Source organism: Anser anser (genome assembly GCF_964211835.1).
Source record: "Anser anser genome assembly, chromosome: 14".
NCBI classification, from domain to species: Eukaryota; Metazoa; Chordata; class Aves; order Anseriformes; family Anatidae; genus Anser; species Anser anser.
In genome coordinates, this window is record NC_139735.1 from 15,065,569 (window position 1) to 15,083,082 (window position 17,514).

At 37.8% G+C, this 17,514-nt stretch overlaps 2 protein-coding genes across 8 annotated transcripts in view; both read right to left on the reverse strand.

Annotated features, from left to right (window-relative positions):
- DOCK2 (dedicator of cytokinesis 2) overlaps nucleotides 1-3,918 on the reverse strand; it is a 186,942-nt gene extending 183,024 nt beyond the window's left edge. Inside the window, exon 1 of the mRNA XM_083798208.1 lies at nucleotides 3,654-3,918. Within this exon, the coding sequence (XP_083654334.1) occupies nucleotides 3,654-3,693 (40 nt within the window). The 5' untranslated portion in view covers nucleotides 3,694-3,918. The remainder of the gene's footprint in view (nucleotides 1-3,653) is intronic.
- A 2,772-nt stretch (nucleotides 3,919-6,690) lies between these two features.
- The window catches only part of SPDL1 (spindle apparatus coiled-coil protein 1), a 28,017-nt gene continuing 17,193 nt past the window's right edge, over nucleotides 6,691-17,514 (reverse strand). For 5 of the 7 annotated variants that reach the window (XM_083798216.1, XM_083798218.1, XM_083798214.1 and 2 more), the window contains exons 11-12: nucleotides 17,107-17,294; nucleotides 10,012-16,117 (exon numbers count right to left, since the gene is read on the reverse strand). In XM_083798216.1, coding sequence (XP_083654342.1) covers nucleotides 15,567-16,117; nucleotides 17,107-17,294 — 739 coding nt within the window. In that variant the 3' untranslated portion in view covers nucleotides 10,012-15,566. Of the gene's footprint in view, nucleotides 7,579-10,011; nucleotides 16,118-17,106; nucleotides 17,295-17,514 lie in introns of those variants that run through there. The other 2 variants (XM_083798219.1, XM_083798220.1) reach the window with 2 other exon arrangements.

Here is a 17,514-nt window from a genome sequence, read left to right on the forward strand (position 1 = left end):
TGCTCCCTAGTGAAAAAGGCCTACAAGGAAAGATTACATGCACGAGTACTCATTTAAGTGGTATTTTATTATTGCTGGAAAGTCCATTGGACTATTGTTATTTTCCCTATTCCCCTTTGTAAAGAATAAGCTTCAGACATTGATATCATTGTTTCTGACATACAGGTATGAAGTGACTTTTAATAGAGTTTAACAGAAAAACTTTATATAATGCAGGAAACAGAGTTGGGGTGGGTATAGAAACTGTGAGTAAAGTCATAGTATTATTACCCCACATGATGACACAACTTGCACAGATTCTCTTATACATCAAAATCACTTGTGCTTGTACCCTAGAACAGCAGAGGAGCAAGCACGGGGTGAAGGAAATACCACCAAGTCTGCAGTGTCAGTTCTCACAAGCAACCTACTCTAGAGCTTTAATTTTAAGATTCTGGTTTGGACTTCCTATTGGAAAGCACAATCATACCTGCCATTCTTCAAGAAACAGTTGGAATGCATGGAGGAGACATCTAGAACACTTAGTAGAGCATTGCAATAATCAGTTATAGCTGTGGTAACTACATTAGAGGAAATCTATGTTCAAAGTGCACTTGACCTCAATCTTAAACAGCAGCTATTATTTTCCAGCTTTGAAATGGGTCATGTCATGGATTCTTTAAGATCTGATATCTGCCGGCTGCAAACGTTACAGACTAATGCTAAGCCCCCCAAAGACATAAAACTTGATGACTTTTTTTTTTTTTTTTAAACAATTGGCTCAGTTCTCATCTGGTTCATTACTAGTCCGGCTCAGCCAAAGTCATAGTCTTCGCTCTAGAGCAAGTTACTCTGTGGCTAACTGGGTTTACTTTTTTCTTGTTGTTTTTAATATATGCAGAGGAAAAGGTACCAGCTTTGAGAATTATCATAGTGTAAACGATAATTCCATCTGCTCCCTCACAAAGTGGATACATCATTTCCTTTACATATATAAAGGAAAACTTATCAAAGCTATAAATCTCATCTGGGTTTGAACACAAGTGAATTTCCTTAAGAACATAAATAATCCATTGCACCATTTCCCATTTTATGCACTGAATCCCATTTCATTATTCATGCAATTTGCTGATATCTCTTTGTCAAGTGGAGCCTGTTGGCTTCTTTGAACTAAACTCAACAGTAGTTCAAGTGCTAAGTCACGTCTTAATTCGCAGCAGGAAATGATTTCGAAATAACTTGCAAATAAAAAAAGACAAAATTTTAGTTTGCTGTCATCTTCAGTCTTTCTGACACTGAACTACCACTGATGTCCAAAATGCTTGTATGAGAGCAGTTAGTGTTTCCTTAGTTCTGACCCCCAGTCCACAAGGTACAGTTCTCTGTGTTGGCACCTGAAAATTTCCCAAGTGCCGAATCCCCCCACCCCCCATGATACAAAAATTGCAATATTCATTGAAGTGACTGACTTGAGTAACACTAATGTGTCTTTAGCACATGAGCAGTTGAAATAGACTTCTTATACTAACAGACCATTTTCAAGACTTCCAGGTTGTCATAAATAACCAGATTTGAGGAGACAACAGTCTTATCGGGGAGATGGGTGGGAGGAGGAGCAGCAGTATTTCTAGCACGCCATGTTTCAGGAAATGGTATCTGCACATAATCACAATTGCAATTGTAAGGTCTTATGAGCTACTGTGAAATGAATGCCATGGTCAGAGCTGACAGCGTTTGGGAAAGCGGCAAGAGCACTATTTCACTGCCAGAAGTAAATCCTACTCCTTCTGAGTTTTTGATAATTCCCCATTGTGTTATCTGTATTGCAGTTTAAACAATGTTAAAACACACCCATTAGATGTTTGCTAGTATTTGATTGCTTCTTATGTGCTAAAATTAAAGTGTTCATGATAAGTGATTCTAGTTAAACTCTTGGTTTTTTGAATTAAATATTCTTAGATCAGAGGTAGACAAAAGTACTGCTATGCAAAATTTTATGTTCTGAGTAGGGTATTTTCAGTAGAACAGTGAAGTGAACTGTTCAATCAAGATGCATTGTTAGCCTTCATGAAACAAACATCACTGGACTGAATTACCCTTATTTTTGAAGTAATGTATTTCACAGAATCACAGAATGTTAGGGATTGGAAGGGACCTTGAAAGATCAACTAGTACAATCCCCCTGCCGGAGCAGGGGGATTTCACAAGATTGTTTTTAGTATATGTGGTTTGCTGCAGCTTTCAGATACCATAAGGACTACAAGATCATAATAGCCTTTTAAATACCGGCTATGAAGTTACATATTGTCAAATTCCACTGTCAACAAAGCACAGCAGGCCTTCTCAGGGGAAATGCATTGGTCATACCCCCAAGGCTGCTCCACTGGAGGGGTATGAACAAAAATTCACTAGCATGCATCACACGGAACATCAAGTCAGATTACATAATGGTCTCCCATGCTAAAATCTGGTGCAGGAGGAATAAGACTTTCTTTGTTATTATGTCCAACACGCTCCAACCCAAAACGTTCCCTGTAAGAAGCCTCTAGAAGTGAAAATTGTTTTATATTATTCTTGTGAGTATGATCCATCACTAGTATACCAATACAGACACCACATCCAACAAATCCAGTCATAGTCCCCCAGGTCAGTAGCTTTCAGGGAAAAAAAAAAGTGTTAAAATTAAGTGAAGTACTTTCTACTATTTGTAAAAATGAAAGAGAAAATCTTTACACCTTTCATTTCATAATATAAACTGCCACCAGAACAAGGCACTTCTATTTCACAATTCTCTCCCTGTTGCACATGGAAATTGAACAGGAAGACATTCTTTTCCTCTTATTAATTCCCTGATTCATTTTATTTCATGAAGCCGGTTTGGCGTTTTTTTTTTTTTTTTTAATGTTTTTTAATGTTGTTTTTAGTGTTTTTAATGAAAACGTTACACCCTCCTTGACATAACAGTCATTTAAAATAATTTTGGGATTCCAGACTACTAACTAGGCACTAGTAAGTAAAATAAACTATAAGAAATATAACATTAACTATGTTCTGTACTGGGAGCTCACAGTTAACTTCAGCAGAGTATTTCTTTCAAGTGCTTCAGTGCTGCTTCCTAATTTTAAGGTGCTGTTTATTTATTTTAACTGCAATTCAGTCTTATGGAAATTAACATTATTAATTTTAAGGAAAATTGGTGTTGGAAGGTGACATTCTTTTCAAAAAAGGAATTTACTACTACTACTCATATACAACTTTTTCAGTAACACTAACTTCAAGTGAACATCTTCATGATTTCTCAGAAGTGCCTGTAGGATTCCCCTTCTCCAGCATTTGTTTCACCATAACTTCTAGCTACTGCTTACTAAACAATATGCTAGTTATTCAATGTGTTTCTGAAATACAGACGTGGGAAAAGCTGTGTTACTATTAGAGTTCAAGATCTGAGATGGGTGGGAGCACGGAGGGGTGGAATGGTTACATCTCCCAAGCTGGCATTCACATACTAATTGCCATTCTCTTTGAAAAATTAAAACTTTGTATGAAATCGATCATTTCAGTTAAACTACTTTGATAAAGTGAAGGATGTTATCGTACTAGAGAAAACACCTGCCCACATCCTGTTCAGAAGTTATGAGGACAAAATTCAAACAGCAGTTTACTGAGTTACATACCCACGCCACTCTTCTTGTCTGTCTTGCGCCATGTCGCCATCGTACATGAGTCTGCGAGGCTCCAAAGGATGCCCACCACCGAGGCAAACAAGATTTAAAGGGTGCAAAGTTCAAAATGGGCAACCAGCAAAAGGAGCTGGAAGCAAAATCCGTTTCCCAGCTGTTGTTACTGATGCCTAGGAGGAGCCTAAAGCTGGCTGAGGCAGCTGTGAGGGTTCTGCGAGATTTGCTGCTCTTCTGAGCTGTGAGCTTCCTTCCTCTTTTCTCAATTCGAGATATTGTACCCAAGTGTCATGGGGGAGGGGAAACCCAAACTGGGTGTTTCTGTTGCATGATACTGGCTGTAACACAACAGGCGAAAAGAAGCAAAACCACTACACTGCTCTCCTACACCACTCTTCAACTTGCATCTGCGTGGAAAGCTACCATGTGCAAAGCCCAGCCACTGTGACAATCTCTACACACTGAACAGTTCAGTTTCAAAATGCCCCTCATTTCTTAAACTTACAACAGAAACAGATTTTAAATGATTTGGCTTTTTCAAGCCATGAACTTGCTTTTAACCTGCCCTGGAAAAGGATTTGTTTTTCATAATAGAAATTGTCTCAGAGAAATGAGGTGAAGAAAAAGCCACAACATTTCAAACTCCACCCATTCCTCTCTATTTCTCTCATGCTACATTTGGAGAGAAAAGGAGAGTTTCTCTTCATTTTCTAAACAAAGCAGCACTTAAAAGCTCATTATCTAGACAAAACTTCAAGAACTGGTTTACTGAATATTTACAGCCCTTAATTTTACACAGGTAGGTGTGTGAGAACTTACATAGTGATGTTTTGGGTAAGCAAAGATCAAGCAAAGTTGTTCACCGTTTGGATGAAGGACAATATATGGGATCGAAAACAAGTATGTCACCTGCGTTCACATTCTTTACTTGTGAGTTCAAAACATTAAAAAATAGAAAATATTTTGAGATTTGTTCTTATCTCCAGCTCGGTACAACAAATCCATATAATAGTCCTGTCCTCAGGATATTACTTTCTATCTTAGCAATCATGGCTTCTGAGAACAGTTTAACAGTGCTGTGCTACACCCGTGAGGATAGTCTTTCATGACACGTGACATGTCAGTTCTTGATTTTAACTAGCAGTTAAGAGAAGTCCAGACTGCCAGTCTTTCTCTTGTTGCACAAGGATTTCCAAAACCTATTCTGGAGGCTAAACAAACAAACAAACAAAACTTTAGCTAACCTTAGTGGAAGGATTTGGTTAATTATTTCATAGGGAAAAATTAACTTGCTTAAAAGTAACACTGAAGCTCCATATTATGTTTATTAACATGAGCTAGATTGTGAGCAACTCAGAACGTCTCCATCTAAGGACAACCAATTTCAGCTATGGAGTCCTAACTATTCTTTTCCATTGAACACCCATTTTATACTCTTTTCTCAAAAGTAGATTTTGAGACTGAACCACTTCATCTTTCTTTTTACTATGGATTTTGAGTTGTAACTTCCTCACCTGCAATGACTGTTTTCCTTACTCCTCTGAATCCCTACTTCAGCAAGTCACCCTTTCCCATACACTACTTGGCCTAACGGTCATGCCTCGCATTTAATGTCTTGTTCTACATTTGTCTTCCTCGTTATGTTTTTCCCTCTAATACAAAAGTCCTGAAGAAAATTGTTCCAATATAGTACTCACTTAAAAACGTGCTTCGTCATTTAAGTCGCATAAGACTTCCTTGTTTATTTACTTGAAAGTACCCATCATTTACAGACGAGACACAACACAGGACTACTGTATTTCGAAAAGAACATACAGAAATTTCACCTCCAAGGACTTAAAAGGCAATACTGTAAGTACGCTGTGGCAACAAAAGCCTCAATTCTGGCCTTGTTCTGCCAGCTGGTAGATCAAATTCTTTAAGAGATCTGTAAACATGCATTTATTATGTGAGACCTACAGGCTCAAGAAACTACAGTAATGCAGGCAAAGCAATAGTGTTTTTTGGGGGGGATAAATAGGTAACTCTAAGCATTTTCATTCATTTGTTGAAGTGATGTTGTTTTCCTCTAATTAGAACTATTATGTACTTTAGTAGTGTTAGTTGCATCACCATGTGCAGTAAACAAAATGAACTATTTCACTATTGATGGAAAAGAAAAAAAGGGTTTCTTCTAATGTTTTGCACCATGGAAAGCATTTCCTCCATTTAGTACGTACATGCAAAATCAGTGGCAAGAAGAAAAAGAACTAGGCCATGGATAGTTGCTAGCTTACTCTAATATCGTGGAATATTATAAACAAGAAACGAGAGATTCTCAGTTTATCAAATTCATAAGTAAGACTGAAGGATAAGGAAAGATATTAAGTTTCTCCTTTTGAGGAAATGATACAATTGAATTCTATTATATATTCACTTATGATTATGCAAGAGATTGACATCCTCCAACTTGCAGCAATAATATTTTTCCTTTACAAACAGTATTTAGAGGTTCTTTTGGGAATGGTGAGGAAGTGGCAGTCAGCATCACTGCTATAGTGCTAGCTACCAAATCAAACAGGAATTTGGCCAAAACTAGAATATAACAAAACATTTCATTATACAGCAAGTTTACTTTTATTATTCCCCATTATCTCGTGATGCTGACCATGAGCTTGAAATTACATCTCTGGAGTAAATAAAGAAGGCATGCTAGGGGGTCTTAGATTCACACATACCAACAGAAGTATTGTGGATCAGCCTTTAAAAACTAAAAGCTCTGGGCTGTAAGATTCTTCCAAGAGATTCCTCATAATTGATTTAAATTGATTTAAAAAGAAAAAAAAAATTTTTTCATCTTCCATCTTTTACTTGGAAAGTGGCTAAACCATTCACTAGAGGGAGCTTAAACTACAGCATGAAGGCTCAATCTTGTATTGCCAATGTAAACACTGGAACTTTAGAGGCACTAGCTTAGATGTGCTCCCCTCGAAATTGTTCTGCATGAAATATCAGAAAGGTATGATTAATCTAAGAATAAGACACAGCACACGTATTACAATGTCTTAGCTTTTATTGAGTTGTACTTTTTAAACAAAATACTTCCAATAAAATATCTGTCAATCAAAAAACACCAGTTTTAGAAAAATGTTTTGTCTCAAATGCAACAGACTAATTTTAAGAAGGAATAAAAAGCAAAGTTTATTTTATTTATTCATACAAATACAAGATTTAAAAGTTTCAAACGTATACCAACCCACAAAATGCACAAAAAACTGAACATACATCTTGACAATCAGGTCAGCCCGAAAGCTGAACAATTACATATTAGGGGAAAAATCATTATGAAATCTGAATCCAGGAATTGAAAGAAATTCAGGAGCAATTGCTCATGACTTAGTTTCCTTCTGCATCAACATTGTCTAGCCAGTCTTGCTCAGGATTAACCCCTGTTTTATTATTGCATAATAAAGTTTCTAATACCGAGTACTTATCATTCAGAATAGCACTATACTTCCAACAAGTGATGACTAACAAGCATGTAGAGTCTTAGCTAAGATTCAAGACAAGGCAACACTTCAGGTCCCATTGCCAGGGTACTTAACAGGCGCTCTCTGGGAAGTTAAGACATCAAAAGTGCAGCTTTCATTAATGTAGTCACACTGTTCAGAAAACAAGGCAGATCAACATTTATATTAGGAACCTGTGTATTTACGTGCAACGTAAGTTTACTCAGCATTTCCTGCTGAAGCAGGACTCCAAACTATCCAGCTTCCTTCCAGAAAATTAGTTTTACTGCTGAGCACATTGTGCTTCAGAAGTTGGTTTAGAAGACACATACAATGTAGTATATTTTTTCTTTTGTGTTTTCTTCTCAGTCGTGATTATATTTTCCTTCTTATCTTCACTTTCCGTGGTTTCAAATCTGGATTCAGTTGTTAACCTACAGGCAAAGCAACCATTCTAAATACATATTTAGTTATTACAAAACAGAGCTAACATAAAAGTTAAGCAAAACTGAGCAAGCCAACTGGCTTAAGAGCATCCATGTGCAAAGAGAGCAAGGAGCATTAAGAATAAATTAAGGTGAAAAGTGTCTTTGTATCATTCCTCCTCACATTTCATCACTTCACGTATTGTCTTTTTTTGCCTCTTATCTGCTGCAGTCTAGCAAAAAAGCTTACTGAAATTGGTAACTGGTTGGGATCAGCCTTTAAAAAAAACACATTGATGGTGCCATGTGTGCAAAGATGATCACATCACAGGAGTATATACAAAGCTCCACATGAAGTCCCAGCAACATCATACAGGTGTGATCAAGTTGAGCTTTTGCATTAACAATACAAAAGATGACTAGAAAAAGCAAGATACTAGTTTCCAACCACATTTTTGCATTACTACTGCTTTATCTTAGTTCCTGAAGATCTGAAAACAAGAAATGGGAAGAACTTGATCTTCAGGCTTGAAATTACATCATTTGTCCAGTGACAAGTTTTAATTCTGATATGAATGTAAACAGGAATACAGTGTTAGCTACCGCAAAGCTGTTAAAGTGTTAAGTTAAAAAACAATTAGACCGCTCAGCACAATTGGATGCTTTAATTAAGAATCACTTAATAAGCATACAAATGTCATTAAAACTAATCGATAGTAGCATCTCCGGACCTCCTACAGATTATTGACTATTATACACGATTGTTTCAACAGCAAAACAAATTATGGAAAATGAAGTTGCAAATTACACGTTGCTTGACATACCAACACAAGTTTTACGCTGACTCATCACCACATCTCCGCTAAAGCAGTTCTCTAATAACTTGATTATTTTCTAGCGGTCTGAAGAGCCACTAGTGAGCAGTCCACAACAATCTACAGCTGCTTTCAGTAATGATTTTCCAAACAAAAAGGACTGCTAAAGTCATTAGAGATTTATTTGTAATAGAGATATGCCTAAAGACAAACAACATGAAAGCAACTGGAATAGGAGTATTTTGGGAACCTCAACTTAGATTTTCCCCCCTTCCTCCTAACTTGATCTTTACACACACACATCAAATAAAGCACTTAACCATTTTAAGTATTCTGCACATTGTTTTCTATAAGCACTGTCTCAAAACACTAAATAGCAAGTACAGTTTGCTGTGCATCTCCCCTTTGTAGGACTGTTTGCATTCCAGCATTGATTTTGTAACAAGTCCACACTTGCCATTCCGATGGGTAACCATCTTTTGTCCATAATCTGCTTGCCACCAGCTGCACTCCATTTTAGACTTGCAACTTGCAAATAATTACACAATTACAACAAGAACCTCTATAATTCAGGGAAGAAGGAGAGAATTCTTAGTAATCATCTTCTGGTTAGTGTTTAATCTGCAGTTCACCCTGTGTTTCCCTAGCATCTGTAAGAATGGACTGCTCGTGCCTAAGCATCTGTTTCTATGCTAGACTCATTTGTCCCTCCCTCTCTTCCACCTTAAACAACACCTGTCCAACGCCCCTGCTCCTCCAAAGAGTCTAGCAGCCAAAATTCCCAGCAACAAGTCCCTATAAAAAGTGTGTGTGTGGTGGGGGGAACAGAACAAAGAAAAGTTTCAAACAAAACAAAAAGGCCAAACGAAAACAGAATTAACTTGAAATATGTTCCAAAGCAGCACAGTTTGATTTATACAGAATACTTTCCTTGAACGGAATCACCTAACACTGTAGATGTAGCAAAGTAACTCTGGAAATCAAATTTTTTATGAGAAACATCACACTGTCTCAAAGTTAAGAGCTATTAAAGTAACTTAATTTTATGCTTCAAAAGTACAGCAAAATGGGTATACAAGTCAACATAAAGTAACCCAAGTTTCTACGACTATGTTAATAATATCAGAGGACTGATACTGACTTATGAGAATAAAACGAGATATTTCAGAATAATAAACTCCTTAAGTTGGAGTTTTTTTTATCTGGGTCAGCAATAGATAACCATAATTTGCTTCCACTTACAAAAATTTTAGCTTACAGTAAATACGCACTGAGAAGTCACAAAAACGCTTTAAAGTGATAATGAACAGGTAAGGCTCCCGCTAACAATCCAAACAAATAAATACCAGCAACCCATGTCAGGGCTCCACCAGACATCTTTCACTTCAGCGTATTATAGTTGGCCTGGAAATACTTCAGGATACTACATGCAACAAGAGAAGGGACAAAATCCATTTTCAGTTAAATTCCAAAATTATTTCGTAACAAAATGCTCACCTGCTCTTTGCTGTCTACAGCAAAGAATAACTACAGCCTCCACGTACCAGCTGAACCATCTTGGTATCTGTTGAAGAACTGGAGTTCTAACTCAGAGACCAATGCCTTATGTTTTGGAAGACCTAAACAAAGTGGCTTGATGAGTTCCACTCCAGGGTTCACCATGATGCCAATACAACACAAAGCCATTCAAGTGTCTCAAGCAATGACTACCTAGACTGACGAAGTTGGAAAGGGTAGTTTTTCAATCACAGTTCAAAGTTGGAGACAATACCACTACATATCTCAAGCATCCTGGTAAAGCTCTCCTACCTTTTTAATATACTCAGCCACAACTACTACAGAAATAATTCCACTGCTGTTAGCAGGAACCTCAAACATGTTTCAAATCCGTATTTACTACCTCTGCAGCCACCCTATAAATACAATTGTAATTTCAAATGTGCACATCAATTTAACTCTAAAAAGGATGCACGTTAGTACAGTCCATTGCACTTTGATGAGCAGTGTTATTAAAAAGTGACATTATTCAGTTTATGCTCACCTGCACTTCTTACCCGCACTGCCTTGAGGACTGCTTATGCGCATGTTTCATTTTGAGATTTAGCCTGGCAATTCCCCAGAAGTGTCACACTTTAAACTTATTTTTCTGTTTAATCATACAGTCCAATTCACGTGCTTGAGTTCAGAATTCAGCAACACTCACCTCCCCCCATAAGAAAGCTTGAACAATATTCTAAGACAACCCACTTTGCACCACAAAAACCTAGCTGTGAGTTTAGCAACTCTGAATTCATAAAAGTCAAAGGCAAAGTATATCTATTGACTGTTCTAAGTTTAAAGTCAAGGTTTGCTTAAAGTATTATAATGTAAAAGTTTGAGAACCCCTAAGTGACAGGTAGTTCTCTCTGAAGTAGTACTGTTAATTTCAAAATGAATCTACAGTTGACCAGGAAGAGGTAACAGTAATTTTATGGACTCCTCTCTTGACTGTACAGTTTTCCTAAGAAGCTACTAACTTACTGTTCCTTGACGCTTAACTGAACGTTGCTGTTGTTGCCAGTACAATGCTGAACAGCCACAAAGCAAAACTAACTAATCCAGGTTTAAAAAAAAAAAAAAAGCAAGTTTCATAACGACAGATAAGCCATGCATTAGGTTTATGTAGAAAGGTGCTGGTGGGGGAAGTGAGGGAAGTGAGTGCAGTAGTGGCCTCTGTAAGAACCAACCAGGGTCCGCCCTCATGCCAGCCAGAGCCATCTCCAACACAAACCCGCTGCTGGCCAAGGCTGAGCTAATGGCAACACTGGGGACACCCCTGTGATAACATATTTAAGAAAGGATTAAAGAAAAAAACTGCACAGCAACAGTGAGAAAAAACACGTAAGCAACAACCCTGTAGACACCCAGGTCAGTAAAGAAGGATGGGCAGATCTTCCTGGCACCTGAGCAGAGACTGCCCTGCAGTCCAGCAAGATGACCCCAGTGAAGCAGGTTGTTCTCCTGCAGCCCACGGAGAACCAAATCGGAGCAGATCTCCAGGCCATACCCCATGGAAGGGAACGAAGCTGGAGCAGAGCAAAAGCGTGAGGAAGGAGCAGCAGAGTGTGTCATGAACTGACTACAAGCTGCCACTCCTCATCCACCTGGTGCCACTCAGAAGGGACAAGGTAAAAACTGGGAACTAAGGAGCAAAGTTGAGCCTGGGAAGAAGTGGCGGGAGCTGTTCACCGTGATATTATTTTATTGTTGTAATTGTGATTCGTTTTGTCTTCGTTTTTCACTACTGCTCTATTTTTAATTGCATTAATCTTCAAGTTGAGTTTATTTTTGCCCAGTAATTAGTAAGCAATCTCTGCGTATCTCCACCATAACCTTTTTCATCTTATTCTCTCCCTATCCTGTTGGGAAGGGGGAGTGCGGGAATGGCTTGGTGGTCATCTCGCAGCCAGCCCAGGCTACCCCAGCAACCCTCATACCAAGCCAGATCCTAGAACATCCCCCACACAATCAGGGAATCCCATCCAGTGTCAGCACAGGGGAATAGAGCAGAAAGAGAAAACCATTAAACACTTGCTCTGAAATAAATGCTTGTTCAACTATGACGACATGATTCCACCACGTTTTATCTCTGTACACTCCATAAGCATGACGTAGTTCTTCTACCCACTTGAGGAAGCTTGACTGGTCTCATCAGATGCCACTTTACCTTCTGCGGATGGGTGTCACACTTAAAACCCTGAAGGGAATATTAGTTATCTAAATCTCTTGCTCAGCCAAATGGCCACAGGCATTCTGTTAAAAGTTTCTTGTTTAACCCAAGTCCAGATGAAGTTAAGTTTGCCATACACTACCAATCTAAATAATTTATAAGAGCAAGTAAGCTTTTAGGCACACAAGTCCTTCCTTAGTTCAAACTGAAGTAAACAACCTCAAAAATAAAGGCAAACTAAATTGGGTAGCGAGGGCTGAAACTTGCTATTTGAGTTTCAGAAGTGAAGAAAAGCATTTTTGTACAGAACTCTATCTTTTTATAGACCAGTTGGCCCAAGAAAATATCACCACCTATAACCTCTCAATTACAATAGCAGTAACAATTGAAAATAATCACAAAAATATTTAAGCCTTTAGTCTCAACTACCATGTTTTCAACAATCACATTTCCTATGTTTCATTTGCTACCTTAAAACTTTTCTAAGTCAATACATCTGCAATGTGTACGTATACTAATAGTTCGAAGTTATCTATCTTTATCTTGCTAAGTATCACATTAGCAAGCAAGACTTCCACAAGCAAGGAAATCTGCCACCATTAAGTACATACAGATCATCTCTGACTACTTCTCAATCACTGCAAAGCTAGGATGACTTAGGATGACACTTGTTAACACCACGTGCTAGAAATGAGGTTTGCAACCCACTCACACTTGCTATGGCTCTTTCTAGTGCCACATTTCATGCAACTCTAACAACTTAACTAGACAGATTATTGCACAAATACCACTCCAGTGACAAAAAACACCCTCCAATGACCACATTAGCCTTCTTGGCTCGAGCATCCCATTTTCCTCCACACAAGATACAATACTGACAATTACCTACCACACCAATGCCAAATATTTTCTTCTTCCCCCAAAATCTCCATTTTCAGGTCCACATTTGTGCTCAACTTGTCCATACTTTTTGTGCCTCTGCATTTAGCAATATTACTGTGCAGGGTTTTTACCCATATCCGTCACAGAACAGTCCAGAAATGCTTTGTTTAAAAAGCCAGCTTCTCAAAAGCTCAGATTTTACCAAAACTTCCTACTTCATAATAAGTCATAACAGGTTACGGTTAAGGGAATCCTCAGTGTTATCTTAACAAGATCATTCATTGGGGATTTAATAGATCGTTAATGTAACTTGAAATACAAACAGAACCTTCTGTCTGGATTTACCCTTTACTGGTTCTTCACACCATTTTGAACACCTTAAAGGTGGATATGGAGGTGTTATTTGCGTGTGTCTGTGTGGTGTTGTAGGGGTGTCCCTCCTCCCCCTGCTAATGATTTTTATTTTATTCTTCTTGTGGACCGAGGGCAATGGGTACAAAGTTAGTACGCCCACCTGAACTACAACTGTCTTCTTCCACTTCTTTTCCCTCTACTTCCAACACATCAATCCCATAAAACATTTTTCCCTCCTCAACCCCTTCAGCTCGCAAGAGGATTACCTCTTCAGTTCACATAAACTATTTCTAATAGCTTTCTGTTTGCAGACATTTTACCTTCTTTTCCAGATAAATAAGAGAAAATGAAGATAGATATTCACACCCAGGTTACATGATAACTATACCTTTATGTGCACAGAACACCATCATTAATTAATATCATCACTCCTCTCAACTTTCACCACCCAAGCTTGACTTCCCTGCTCCTTCCTCCTCAGGAACAGTCCCTGCATACACTGACATAGCTATTTAAACTGCTCTTTCTACCATATTTTTTCCAGACCATTTCAGAAGATTGTACTGTTTGCTTACTTCAAAACTGTTAATTTTATCTAATGCAACCATGAACAATTGATCTGAGAGTCAAAATATCAATCCAATTACATCTGAATGCAGTTTTGGATCTACTGTACAGACTTCCACATAGCAGGGCCTCCTCCAGCCTTGAAGCTGCTGCCATTCTAGATTCATTAAAATGGTCTGAAAAGTATTTGTTACTGACAGGACCTGTCTAATCATCTACTGTTCTAATCATCATATTCTTTCCTATGCATTACATATAGTATTTCCATAGTACCTTAAAGTATCTTTAAGCTTTCTTCGCTTTTATTCCAGAACAGGCTGAGACTTCGTTTGAAACACATATGCCCTCTGGGATGTTGGATATCGAGACACAGCATTTCCCCTCAATCAAAGCATTTAAATCCCAACTCAGGTTACACTGCTAATTTTAACAACGTCAGTGAACAGTTCCTCGTTGATACCATAAAGAATCTGCAGTTCACCCCGTAACAAGTCACATATAAAAAGTTCTGTATACTCAATTAACTAAATTCAAGTTTGCATTATTTTAGCACACCCTTTCCTCATGGGATGGTTCATAAAATCTGTTGAATGTAAAGCTACTGCTATGGAGAACATAGCAAGTACCCCTGTAGGCAACAACAAATTAAAGTAGTGTGTGTACTGCGGGTGGGGGAAAACATGGAAGCTTGATTGTGAGGGGACAGACGAAATACAACTTTCTGGACAGGGAGGGTTTAGGCTTTAAGTCGCTTCGGACTCCCAAGCCATTCTTTTCTCTCCAGCTTTATATCACTACATGAAAAGCCAAAGAAAATGGCTTCTATGTGGGATGATACAGATGTGGGAGGCTTCACAAAATGGAAGAAAAATCCCCTCAACTTCACTGTATTTCTGCCAAACATTCTATTGTTTTCTCTTTGAAAGTTATTTGATCACGTAATTAATTCAAACTATCAGAGATACGCGCAGAATCACACTTTAAATATTGAAGAAAGCTCAGAGGAAAGGGGGTGGGTGATGGGAAGCTAGGAAGAAGTGTTATTTTTACTAGCAAATATCATCAATATATAAGCTCGTATCATCTAAGCTATCCCCAAAATACTATGTTTATTGTAATTATGAATATGAACAGCAGACAAAAGCACCACCTTGGGGTTGGTGGGTGGGAAACAACATTCCTTTTACCAAGGTGAAAAAAAGTTATAATTACTGTGCCAAGTTACTTTACTATCTAACAAAAAGTAACTAAAATTCTCAGGTTTTTTCCTCAGGAAAAGATTGATCTTAATTTTAACAGCTATATTTCAAGTTACCATGCATCCAGGTTAGTAAAGTCAGTGGCCTGCCAATATGAATTCGTAGCATGATTAAACATGATTTTGTATACTGCAAGTTATGTTAACCCAAATGGGATTAATAATTACTAAAATATTCAGTAATTCTTAGGCTTTTAGCCACATCATTCCTCATTCCAGCTGTCCTCAGAGACTGAAGCATGATACCTGCTGACTGTTACCTTAAGATGCAATCCAACTATACAGCAGCTTTGAAGGATCAAGAAACAGTCCTATTTCTGAATGAAGAGCAAACTGAGTGAGCTGTCACAGTATCTGCGCACCTTAAACTTTTTCAAGTAACGGGAAAGTTATTTCAAAGGTAGTTAGAGTTTCAAGAGTCTTTTCCATGAGCCATCATTTTAGTCTTTCTAAAAGGCTTTAAGAGGTTGAACGCAGGCAGCCGGAGCTGAGGAATTACTCTGCATGCAACACTGAGGAAACAGATAAAGAAGTGGATAGCATAGTTCATGCAGCGAAAGAAAAGAGATGCAGGTCTGTGCTGATTGCCTTGACCATACACAGAAGTTGACACTGACCTGGGGGCAGTCGAAGTCAAAGAATGATTTCCACTTCTGCTATGTGAAGTATAGTTGTCATGACTCTCATCTTCAGTTTTAACTTTCTTTCTTTCTCTGTCAGGTTCAACTACTTTGTGCATCATTTGAAGAGCTACATTTATTGGTGGCGCTTCAAGAACTTGTTTTTTGGGAGAAGAGTCACTTTGCTCCAAGTTCTTGCAAGTGACCGTAGTTTCTTCCTTAATTGGCAAATGAGTGAAAGCAGCTTCTTTTACTGAAGTATTTTTGCTGTCCAGATATTCACAGGTACTGTCCACTGGAATCTTCTCCCTCTTCTTTTTAATTTTAGTGACTTTAAGTAACTCTAAGGAAAGAAAGCAATATACTTTTTGTACACAAGTAAAGCTGGGATTAACTTGTCCACCAACACATTCTTAATAGCCATCAAAACTAGTAAAGAGCATTTCACATGACTAAAGACCTCAGAATAATTCTTAATAGGTTACTTAGATTGCTTAAAGAGTACCCATTCACATAACTAATTATTGGTAACTATGCATCCGAACAAAAGTTAGCTTAAAAAAGACCAAATGTACTTCCCTCTATATATTCTATTTTATTATTATTATTATTATTATTTTTACAAAAAATAAACAAGATCTAGATGCTCTAAACTGAATTAATATGCTCTCAACTATTTTATTCCCATTTTGAATGTTGCTGATGTAAGCTTCCACCAAAAAAAGTTCCAAATAATTCATTTGGGTCTGGACAAGTACCAAAACAAATTTGTCCATCTGATTCCTCATTTGTCTTCCTCCAGAGCCTATAGCTTTTTTGTTTGTGCAGAAACACAGGTATCAGTTGTTCGTCTGCTGGGCCTCTGTCAAAACTTCAACTGCAGTAACGAGCTCCTTTAACAGCTTTTCCTCCAAGTGCTTCACATTTATTACAAAGCTCACACCATCTGCCTGCACTCAGAAAGCTGATACCTCTCATGAACAGATTGACAGTAGAAACACTACTTTATGAAACGTACCTCACAAAAACTTGATTGCACCTACTTCACTATGCTGATGTAGCTATGCTCTAAAGCCTCAGAGCACTATATTTGTACTCTTCAGTCTCCTAAAATTAACATTATTATACATACTGAAGTAAGATCCTTCAGCAAGGTAGGTTTTTACTGTTTCAGTTCAACAGGTTTTGGACCAGGTTATTATCAAAAGGCCACCATTTAAACATTAATTTGTATCTTGAACGAAGGCAGTAGCATAAGTTGAACAAGACCGAACAGGTTGGTTGAAAAATCCATGTATTTTCTTTTTCCATATGGAAAAGCAGTATTTTTACCTTCAGGTTCATATTTCATTTTTAACTCATCCAGCATCACTCGCAAATTCATGTTCTCACTCTGACAAGCTTGCAAATGCCTCTCATTTGTGAAGAGCTTCCTTTCAACTTCCAGAACCCTTTGGCTCTCATACAAAGCTTTCATCCTCTGCAAGGATAGTTCATTTTTCAAGGTTTCAGTTTCCTTGCTGGTTGGGAAGAAAATAATAGTTTCTTTTTAAGGCAGTATATACAAAGTTAACTAAGCATTCAACTACTCCACATTAAATTCACGTTTATATGCCAGTAGGAAGAGAAAGCCATCTTCCAGCAGAAGGAGAATTTCCACTTGAAATTGACAAAAAACAGTGAGTTACCGGAGACATAATGTGTGTTAAAAACTGTATTAAAAAGCTGTATTACAAAAAC